This window comes from Haliotis asinina, chromosome 13 (genome assembly GCF_037392515.1).
Source record: "Haliotis asinina isolate JCU_RB_2024 chromosome 13, JCU_Hal_asi_v2, whole genome shotgun sequence".
Lineage (NCBI taxonomy): Eukaryota > Metazoa > Mollusca > Gastropoda > Lepetellida > Haliotidae > Haliotis > Haliotis asinina.
The window spans coordinates 13422922-13435630 of NC_090292.1; the positions used below are offsets into that span (position 1 = coordinate 13422922).

The window sequence follows — 12709 nt, forward strand, 5'->3', positions numbered from 1 at the left end:
CAACTGCAGTGTTCGCAGTAGGTTTTGTAAGACCGTGTGCAGAAATAAACTTATAAATATGTAGCCCAGATCTTTTGCTAAAATGTTCTGTACAATCCTGAATCCTTTCTAAATGTCTTGCTTTTTTAGGTCTTCCTGTTTTAAGGGACTTCGTAAAATTAGTCAGACAAGAATCTGTGCGTTCAGAACACGCATACCAAATATTTTTTGCATGTTTTTGTCAAGTTTTGCAATGAAAAACACAGCACTACTGGGACATGGTAGGTGACATACAGTACTACAGCGACATGGTAGGTAACATACAGCACTACAGGGGCATGGCAGGTGGCATACAGCACTACAGGGACATGGTAGGTGACATACAGCACTACAAGGACATGGTAGGTCGCATACAGTACTACAAGGACATGGTAGGTCGCATACAGCACTACAGGGACATGGTAGGTGACATACAGCACTACAGGGACATGGTAGGTGACATACAGTACCACAGGGACATGGCAGGTGACATACAGTACAACAGGGACATGGTAGGTGACATACAGTACTACAGGGACATGGTAGGTGACATACAGTACTACAGGGACATGGTAGGTGACATACAGTACTACAGGGACATGGTAGTGACATACAGCACTACAGGGACATGGTAGGTGACATACAGCACTACAGGTGCATGGTTGGTGCCATACAGTACTACAGGGACATGGCAGGTGACATACAGCACTACAGTTACATGGTAGGTGACATACAGCACTACAGGGGTATGGTAGGTGCCATACAGTACTACAGGGACATGGCAGGTAACATACAGCACTACAGGGGCATGGCAGGTGGCATACAGCACTACAGGGGCATGGCAGGTGACATACAGCACTACAGGGGCATGGCAGGTGACATACAGTACTACAGGCATATGGCAGGTGACATACAGTACTACAGGGACATGGTATGTGAAATACAGCACTACAGGGACATGGCAGGTGGCATACAGTACTACATTGACATGGCAGGTGACATACAGCACTACAGGGGCATGGTAGGTGACATACAGCACTACAGGGACATGGTAGTGACATACAGCACTACAGGGGCATGGTAGTGACATACAGCACTACAGGGGCATGGTAGTGACATACAGCACTACAGGGGCATGGCAGGTGACATGCAGCACTACAGGGGCATGGTAGGTGACATACAGCACTACAGGGACATGGTAGCTGACATACAGTACTACAGGGACATGGTAGGTGACATACAGCACTACAGGGACATTGTAGGTGACATACAGCACTACAGGGACATGGTAGTGACATACAGCACTACAGGGACATGGTAGTGACATACAGCACTACAGTTACCTGGTAGGTGACATACAGCACTACAGGGGTATGGTAGGTGCCATACAGTACTACAGGGACATGGCAGGTGACATACAGCACTACAGGGGCATGGCAGGTGGCATACAGCACTACAGGGGCATGGCAGGTGACATACAGCACTACAGGGGCATGGCAGGTGACATACAGTACTACAGGCATATGGCAGGTGACATACAGTACTACAGGGACATGGTATGTGAAATACAGCACTACAGGGACATGGTAGGTGACATACAGTACTACAGGGGCATGGCAGGTGACATACAGTACTACAGGCATATGACAGGTGACAAACAGTACTACAGGGACATGGTATGTGACACACAGCACTACAGGGACATGGTAGGTGGCATACAGTACTGCAGGGACATAGTAGTGACATACAGCACTACAGGGGCATGGCAGGTGACATACAGTACTACAGGGGCATGGCAGGTGACATGCAGCACTACAGGGACATGGTAGGTGACATACAGCACTACAGGGACATGGTAGGTCGCATACAGTACTACAAGGACATGGTAGGTCGCATACAGCACTACAGGGACATGGTAGGTGACATACAGTACTACAGGGACATGGCAGGTGACATACAGTACTACAGGGACATGGTAGGTGACATACAGTACCACAGGGACATGGCAGGTGACATACAGTGCAACAGGGACATGGCAGGTGACATACAGTACTACAGGGACATGGTAGGTGACATACAGTACCACAGGGACATGGCAGGTGACATACAGTGCAACAGGGACATGGTAGGTGACATACAGTACTACAGGGACATGGTAGGTGACATACAGTACTGCAGGGACATGGTAGGTGACATACAGAACTACAGGGACATGGTAAGTGGCATACAGCACTACAAGGACATGGTAGGTCGCCTACAGCACTACAGGGGCATGGTAGGTGGCATACAGTACTACAGGGGCATGGCAGGTGACATAGAGCACTACAGGGACATGGTAGGTGACAAACAGCACTACAGGGGCATGGCAGGTGGCATAGAGTACTGCAGGGGCATGGCAGGTGACATACAGCACTACAGGGACATTTTAGGTGACATACAGCACTACAGGGACATGGTAGGTGGCATACAGTACTGCAAGGAGATGGTAGTGACATACAGCACTACAGGGGCATGGTAGTGACATACAGCACTACAGGGGCATGGTAGTGACATACAGCACTACAGGGGCATGGCATGTGACATACAGCACTACAGGGGCATGGTAGGTGACATACAGCACTACAGGGACATGGTAGTGACATACAGCACTACAGGGACATGGAAGGTGACATACAGTACCACAGGGACATGGCAGGTGACATACAGTGCAACAGGGACATGGTAGGTGACATACAGCACTACAGGGACATGGTAGGTGGCATACAGTACTGCAGGAACATGGTAGTGACATACAGCACTACAGGGGCATGGTAGTGACATACAGCACTACAGGGGCATGGCAGGTGACATACAGCACTACAGGGACATGGCAGGTGGCATACAGTACTACAGGGGCATGGTAGTGACATACAGCACTACAGGGACATGGTAGTGACATACAGCACTACAGGGGCATGGCAGGTGACATACAGTACTACAGGCATATGGCAGGTGACATACAGTACTACAGGGACATGGTATGTGAAATACAGCACTACAGGGACATGGTTGGTGACATACAGTACTACAGGGGCATGGCAGGTGACATACAGTACTACAGGCATATGACAGGTGACAAACAGTACTACAGGGACATGGTATGTGACACACAGCACTACAGGGACATGGTAGGTGGCATACAGTACTGCAGGGACATGGTAGTGACATACAGCACTACAGGGGCATGGCAGGTGACATACAGTACTACAGGGGCATGGCAGGTGAGATACAGCACTACAGGGACATTGTAGGTGACATACAGCACTACAGGGACATGGTAGTGACATACAGCACTACAGGGACATGGTAGTGACATACAGCACTACAGTTACATGGTAGGTGACATACAGCACTACAGGGGTATGGTAGGTGCCATACAGTACTACAGGGACATGGCAGGTGACATACAGCACTACAGGGGCATGGCAGGTGGCATACAGCACTACAGGGGCATGGCAGGTGACATACAGTACTACAGGGACATGGTATGTGAAATACAGCACTACAGGGGCATGGCAGGTGACATGCAGCACTACAGGGGCATGGTAGGTGACATACAGCACTACAGGGACATGGTAGCTGACATACAGTACTACAGGGACATGGTAGCTGACATACAGCACTACAGGGACATGGTAGCTGACATACAGCACTACAGGGACATGGTAGGTGACATACAGCACTACAGGGACATTGTAGGTGACATACAGCACTACAGGGACATGGTAGTGACATACAGCACTACAGGGACATGGTAGTGACATACAGCACTACAGTTACATGGTAGGTGACATACAGCACTACAGGGGTATGGTAGGTGCCATACAGTACTACAGGGACATGGCAGGTGACATACAGCACTACAGGGGCATGGCAGGTGGCATACAGCACTACAGGGGCATGGCAGGTGACATACAGCACTACAGGGGCATGGCAGGTGACATACAGTACTACAGGCATATGGCAGGTGACATACAGTACTACAGGGACATGGTATGTGAAATACAGCACTACAGGGACATGGTAGGTGACATACAGTACTACAGGGGCATGGCAGGTGACATACAGTACTACAGGCATATGACAGGTGACAAACAGTACTACAGGCATATGACAGGTGACATACAGTACTACAGGGACATGGTATGTGACACAGTACTACAGGGACATGGTATGTGATATACAGCACTACAGGGACATGGTATGTGACACACAGTACTACAGGGACATGGTATGTGACACACAGCACTGCAGGGACATGGTAGGTGACATACAGCACTACAGGGACATGGTATGTGACACACAGTACTACAGGGACATGGTAGGTGACATACAGCACTACAGGGACATGGTAGGTGACATACAGTACTACAGGGACATGGCAGGTGACATACAGCACTACAGGGATATGGTAGGTGACATACAGTACCACAGGGACATGGCAGGTGACATACAGTGCAACAGGGACATGGTAGGTGACATACAGTACTACAGGGACATGGTAGGTGACATACAGTACTGCAGGGACATGGTAGGTGACATACAGAACTACAGGGACATGGTAAGTGGCATACAGCACTACAAGGACATGGTAGGTCGCCTACAGCACTACAGGGACATGGTAGTGACATACAGCACTACAGGAACATGGAAGGTGACATACAGCACTACAGGGGCATGGTAGGTGGCATACAGTACTACAGGGGCATGGCAGGTGACATAGAGCACTACAGGGACATGGTAGGTGACATACAGCACTACAGGGGCATGGCAGGTGGCATAGAGTACTGCAGGGGCATGGCAGGTGACATACAGCACTACAGGGACATTTTAGGTGACATACAGCACTACAGGGACATGGTAGGTGGCATACAGTACTGCAAGGAGATGGTAGTGACATACAGCACTACAGGGGCATGGTAGTGACATACAGCACTACAGGGGCATGGTAGTGACATACAGCACTACAGGGGCATGGCAGGTGACATACAGCACTACAGGGGCATGGTAGGTGACATACAGCACTACAGGGACATGGTAGTGAGATACAGCACTATAGGGACATGGTAGTGACATACAGCACTACAGGGACATGGAAGGTGACATACAGTACCACAGGGACATGGCAGGTGACATACAGTGCAACAGTTACATGGTAGGTGACATACAGCACTACAGGGACATGGTAGGTGGCATACAGTACTGCAGGAACATGGTAGTGACATACAGCACTACAGGGGCATGGTAGTGACATATAGCACTACAGGGGCATGGTAGTGACATACAGCACTACAGGGGCATGGCAGGTGACATACAGCACTACAGGGACATGGCAGGTGGCATACAGTACTACAGGGGCATGGTAGTGACATACAGCACTACAGGGACATGGTAGTGACATACAGCACTACAGGGACATGGTAGTGACATACAGCACTACAGGGACATGGTAGGTGACATACAGCACTACAGGGGCATGGCAGGTGGCATACAGTACTACAGGGACATAGCAGGTGACATACAGCACTACATGGGCATGGTAGGTGACATACAGCACTGCAGGGACATGGTAGTGACATACAGCACTACAGGGACATGGTAGTGACATACAGCACTACAGGGACATGGTAGTGACATACAGCACTACAGTTACATGGTAGGTGACATACAGCACTACAGGGGTATGGTAGGTGCCATAGAGTACTACAGGGACATGGCAGGTGACATACAGCACTACAGGGGCATGGCAGGTGGCATACAGCACTACAGGGGCATGGCAGGTGACATACAGCACTACAGGGGCATGGCAGGTGACATACAGTACTACAGGCATATGGCAGGTGACATAGAGCACTACAGGGACATGGTGTGTGAAATACAGCACTACAGGGACATGGCAGGTGGCATACAGTACTACATTGACATGGCAGGTGACATACAGCACTACAGGGGCATGGTAGGTGACATACAGCACTACAGGGACATGGTAGTGACATACAGCACCTGAGGGGCATGGTAGTGACATACAGCACTACAGGGGCATGGTAGTGACATACAGCACTACAGGGGCATGGCAGGTGACATGCAGCACTACAGGGGCATGGTAGGTGACATACAGCACTACAGGGACATGGTAGCTGACATACAGTACTACAGGGACATGGTAGCTGACATACAGCACTACAGGGACATGGTAGGTGACATACAGCACTACAGGGGCATGGTAGGTGACATACAGCACTACAGGGACATGGTAGCTGACATACAGCACTACAGGGACATGGTAGCTGACATACAGCACTACAGGGACATGGTAGGTGACATACAGCACTACAGGGACATTGTAGGTGACATACAGCACTACAGGGACATGGTAGTGACATACAGCACTACAGGGACATGGTAGTGACATACAGCACTACAGTTACATGGTAGGTGACATACAGCACTACAGGGGTATGGTAGGTGCCATGCAGTACTACAGGGACATGGCAGGTGACATACAGCACTACAGGGGCATGGCAGGTGGCATACAGCACTACAGGGGCATGGCAGGTGACATACAGCACTACAGGGGCATGGCAGGTGACATACAGTACTACAGGCATATGGCAGGTGACATACAGTACTACAGGGACATGGTATGTGAAATACAGCACTACAGGGACATGGTTGGTGACATACAGTACTACAGGGGCATGGCAGGTGACATACAGTACTACAGGCATATGACAGGTGACAAACAGTACTACAGGGACATGGTATGTGACACACAGCACTACAGGGACATGGTAGGTGGCATACAGTACTGCAGGGACATGGTAGTGACATACAGCACTACAGGGGCATGGCAGGTGACAAACAGTACTACAGGGGCATGGCAGGGGAGATACAGCACTACAGGGACATTGTAGGTGACATACAGCACTACAGGGACATGGTAGTGACATACAGCACTACAGGGACATGGTAGTGACATACAGCACTACAGTTACATGGTAGGTGACATACAGCACTACAGGGGTATGGTAGGTGCCATACAGTACTACAGGGACATGGCAGGTGACATACAGCACTACATTGGCATGGCAGGTGGCATACAGCACTACAGGGGCATGGCAGGTGACATACAGCACTACAGGGGCATGGCAGGTGACATACAGTACTACAGGCATATGGCAGGTGACATACAGTACTACAGGGACATGGTATGTGAAATACAGCACTACAGGGACATGGTTGGTGACATACAGTACTACAGGGGCATGGCATGTGACATACAGTACTACAGGCATATGACAGGTGACAAACAGTACTACAGGGACATGGTATGTGACACACAGCACTACAGGGACATGGTAGGTGGCATACAGTACTGCAGGGACATGGTAGTGACATACAGCACTACAGGGGCATGGCAGGTGACATACAGTACTACAGGGGCATGGCAGGTGAGATACAGCACTACAGGGACATGGTAGGTGACATACAGCACTACAGGGACATGGTAGGTCGCATACAGTACTACAAGGACATGGTAGGTCGCATACAGCACTACAGGGACATGGTAGGTGACATACAGTACTACAGGGACATGGCAGGTGACATACAGTACTACAGGGACATGGTAGGTGACATACAGTACCACAGGGACATGGCAGGTGACATACAGTGCAACAGGGACATGGCAGGTGACATACAGTACTACAGGGACATGGTAGTGACATACAGCACTACAGGGACATGGTAGTGACATACAGCACTACAGGGACATGGAAGGTGAGATACAGCACTACAGGGGCATGGCAGGTGGCATACAGTACTACAGGGACATGGCAGGTGACATGCAGCACTACAGGGACATGGTAGTGACATACAGCACTACAGGGGCATGGTAGTGACATACAGTATTACAGGGGCATGGCAGGTGACATACAGCACTACAGGGGCATGGTAGGTGACGTACACCACTACAGGGACATGGTAGTGACATACAGCATTACAGGGACATGGTAGTGACATACAGCACTACAGGGACATGAAAGGTGACATACAGCACTACAGGGGCATGGCAGGTGGCATACAGCACTACAGGGACATGGCAGGTGACATACAGCACTACAGGGGCATGGCAGGTGACATGCAGCACTACAGGGACATGGTAGGTGACATACAGTACTACAGGGACATGGTAGGTGACATACAGTACTACAGGGACATGGTAGCTGACATACAGCACTACAGGGGCATGGTAGTGACATACAGCAGTACAGGGACATGGTAGGTGACATACAGCACTACAGGGGCATGGTAGGTGGTATACAGTACTACAGGGACATGGCAGGTGACATACAGCACTACAGGGGCATGGCAGGTGGCATACAGCACTACAGGGGCATGGCAGGTGACAAAGAGCACTACAGGGGCATGGCAGGTGAAATACAGTACTACAGGCATATGGCAGGTGACATACAGTACTACAGGGACATGGTTTGTGAAATACAGCACTACAGGGACATGGTAGGTGACATACAGTACTACAGGGGCTTGGCAGGTGAGATACAGTACTACAGGCATATGACAGGTGACATACAGTACTACAGGGACATGGTATGTGACACACAGCACTACATTGACATGGTAGGTGGCATACAGTACTGCAGGGACATGGTAGTGACATACAGCACTACAGGGACATGGCAGGTGACATACAGTACTACAGGGACATGGTAGGTGACATACAGTACCACAGGGACATGGCAGGTGACATACAGTGCAACAGGGACATGGTAGGTGACATACAGTGCTACAGGGACATGGTAGGTGACATACAGTACTGCAGGGACATGGTAGGTGGCATACAGTACTGCAGGGACATGGTAGTGACATACAGCACTACAGGGACATGGCAGGTGACATACAGTACTACAGGGACATGGCAGTTGACATACAGTGCAACAGGGACATGGTAGTTGACATAAAGTGCTACAGGGACATGGTAAGTGGTATACAGCACTACAAGGACATGGTAGGTCGCATACAGCACTACAGGGACATGGTAGTGACATACAGCACTACAGGGACATGGAAGGTGACATACAGCACTACAGGGGCATGGTAGGTGGCATACAGTACTACAGGGGCATGGCAGGTGACATAGAGCACTACATTGGCATGGTAGGTGACATACAGCACTACAGGGGCATGGCAGGTGGCATACAGTACTAAAGGGGCATGGCAGGTGACATACAGCACTACAGGGACATTTTAGGTGACATACAGCACTACAGGGACATGGTAGGTGGCATACAGTACTGGAGGGACATGGCAGGTGACATACAGTACTACAGGGGCATGGTAGTGACATACAGCACTACAGGGGCATGGTAGTGACATACAGCACTACAGGGACATGGTAGGTGGCATACAGTACTACAGGGGCATGGTAGGTGACATACAGCACTACAGGGACATGGTAGGTGACATACAGCACTACAGGGACATGGTAGTGACATACAGCACTACAGGGACATGGTAGTGACATACAGCACTACAGGGACATGGTAGGTGAGATACAGCACTACAGGGGCATGGTAGGTGGCATACAGTACTACAGGGACATGGCAGGTGACATACAGCACTACAGGGACATGGCAGGTGGTATACAGCACTACAGGGGTATGGCAGGTGACATACAGTACTACAGGCATATGGCAGGTGACATACAGTACTACAGGGACATGGTATGTGAAATACAGCACTACAGGGACATGGTAGGTGACATACAGTACTACAGGGGCATGGCAGGTGACATACAGTACTACAGGCATATGACAGGTGACATACAGTACTACAGGGACATGGTATGTGACACAGTACTACAGGGACATGGTATGTGATATACAGCACTACAGGGACATGGTATGTGACACACAGTACTACAGGGACATGGTATGTGACACACAGCACTGCAGGGACATGGTAGGTGACATACAGCACTACAGGGACATGGTATGTGACACACAGTACTACAGGGACATGGTAGGTGACATACAGCACTACAGGAACATGGTAGGCAACTTAGACAACAGGGACAACTTATATTGGTAGCTATTTTAAACTTCTATGGTATGTCTGTTGGTTTTGTTTGAATATCATTAAGGGTGCATAAAGAAAAAATTAAATGTTTCTCCTGCAGATTTTTTTCAAAAGTGATGAGGGCAGTAGCATTCTTTCTTTAAGTTTTTGACAGAAAAATGTGATGAGAGAGGAATACATTTTTACTTATACAGCTTGCAAAAGTTTATAAGCAGGTGTTAATGAGTTGTAGATTCAGTCACACTCATTCTTGCAGACACTCATTCTTATAGTGGACAAATGGATGATTGAGACGCTGCGAAGCTAAAATATATTTTTGGGAATGGCATTAAATAAAAGCGACACACCGATGCCTGAGAAACATTTCAGTTTGTTTGTTTAGCAGTGTAGTTATTCACAGTTATTACTATTTTGTCAATGTACTTCTTTGCTATGTTGATTTTTTCTTTCATGACTTCTATCACTCCTCATTAACGTTGCAGGTGAACAATGGTGAAATGGTGAGCCTTGAGAGAGAGCCGCAGAATGTGTATGACCACAACGCGATCAGAGTAACAAACCTAGATCATGTGCAGGTCGGCCATCTGAAGAGGGAGGTGGCCAGAGCTCTCGCCTTCGTTTTGGACAACAGCCTGGCCAAGCTGGAAGGGTAAGACAGCATAATATGTCATCGACTGCCCCTTGCTGAGGACATGGGTTAGATTCCTCAAATGGGTACAGTGTGTGAAACCCATTTGTGGTGTTCCCCTCCGTGATATTTGCTGGAATATTCAGGGTACGATTTAGCGTTTTGTTCCGTGCACTGATGCAGTCCAATATTGCCACATGCGACCTAGTTATGAGTTTGCCTTGAACAAGATGCAAGTGGATTCTTGAGAAATTAGTCAACAATAAATCTAACATTTTAATAATGAATAGATTTGTAAGCACATTTTCTTCTAAACCTTGATTAGCTATGGGACGGAAACATTGCTATTCATAGACACGCCTTTGCAATGACACTCTTGTAAACAGAGATCAGCGATGTCTCTATTTTTGCTATGGTTTCATGTGCACTACATCACAGACATATGTTTTTGTGCATTGAAACCTCTGATGTTTGAAAATACTACATTGCAACAGGAATTTGGCTGATACAGCTTGGCCTTTGTGTCAGGTAGCACCAGGTGCAAGTAGGTTAACGTTAATCAGTTAAATCGAGACCTGAATATTGCTAAAAGTGGCATAAAATTGTACTCACTCTTTCAGCATGTGTTCTAGACTAACAACTAGTCTCTGAAATGAACATATTTTACTGAAAAAACGTTCATAGTGAAAAGAAAATAATATAATGAAATGGAGCCCTGAGACTTTCTTCATTTTCTGAAGCTAAGGAAATCTAGACTTGCCACATTTTCTAGACTTGCGTGGGCTTTCTTGGATATATATACTTCAGGGTCTGTACGACAGACTACAAGTGTTCTAGATTTCCAATCTAAGCACTTAACATGGAATTGTTTTGTTACAGAATGAGATGTGAAACTATCAATGAGCAATGTAGTTGGATACACAATGTTATAATTTACCAGTCACAAATCCACACAAATCCACACTAATCCACACTAATCCACTAATCCACACTAATCGATATCACTATGACTTCTATTAGTGGCATTTTAGTTTGGGAGTACAGCGTTGACAAACTTGATGTAGGGCTCAGTTCAAAAGATTTTAACCTACTTGCACCAGGTGCAACCTGAGATAAAAACCTAGCTGCACCAGCCAAATTCCTGTTGCAATTTAGTGTTTTAAAATGTCAGTGGTTTCGGTGCACATAAACTAATTTCCATGATGTAGTGCCCATGAAACCATAGCAACACAGACACTGCTGATTCCTGTTTGCAAGAGCTATCTTAGCTGTGCCTGTCCATGAATAGCATTGTTTCTTGCACTGGTGCAACCCATTATTAGAAAATGCAACCCAGTCATGAGTCTAACTTACACAAGGTGAGAGTCAATTTTTGAGAAGTAAACTAACAATAAATCTAACATGGTAAGCATAAACATGTCAGTTCATTTTTCTTCTAAACTTTGAATAGATGTATCTCCGAAACCAGATTCTAGTTGAGACAGCGCCCTTATGACATTGCTAAATGCTAAACATAATGCATTGTTCCTCAGGTGGGTCTGATTGGCACGCTATAAAAGTACTTTGACTTGTAACATTCATTTAAAAACATATCTATTCAAACTATTTAATATCTTGAACTTGTTTCACAATTTCGTGCAATCAGTTGGCATTTTTAGTCACTTCTGCGCTGTTCACGCTTTCCCTCATCTACTGCAGTGCTTAAATCAAAGCATGGAGCTTATGATATGGAGCATATTGTTATTATTATATATTTATATAGCGCACGTATCGATGCTTGCTCAGTGTGCTGATATTTGTTTCCCTCGATCATTGGATGTCAATTTCAACGTCACATTGTATCAATCTCAACTCCCAGGGGAGTATACAACTCTTGCTGCCACTAGGCGCACCGAGTATATTGTGGCTCTCTCTCCTCCTACAGCT

General features: G+C 47.6%; 1 protein-coding gene across 2 annotated transcripts in view; it reads left to right on the forward strand.

Annotated features, from left to right (window-relative positions):
* The window catches only part of LOC137260059 (helicase-like transcription factor), a 76147-nt gene that overhangs the window by 6549 nt on the left and 56889 nt on the right, over positions 1-12709 (forward strand). For both annotated transcript variants that reach the window (XM_067797749.1, XM_067797750.1), the window contains exon 3: positions 10638-10804. In XM_067797749.1, the coding sequence (XP_067653850.1) occupies positions 10638-10804 (167 nt within the window). The remainder of the gene's footprint in view (positions 1-10637; positions 10805-12709) is intronic.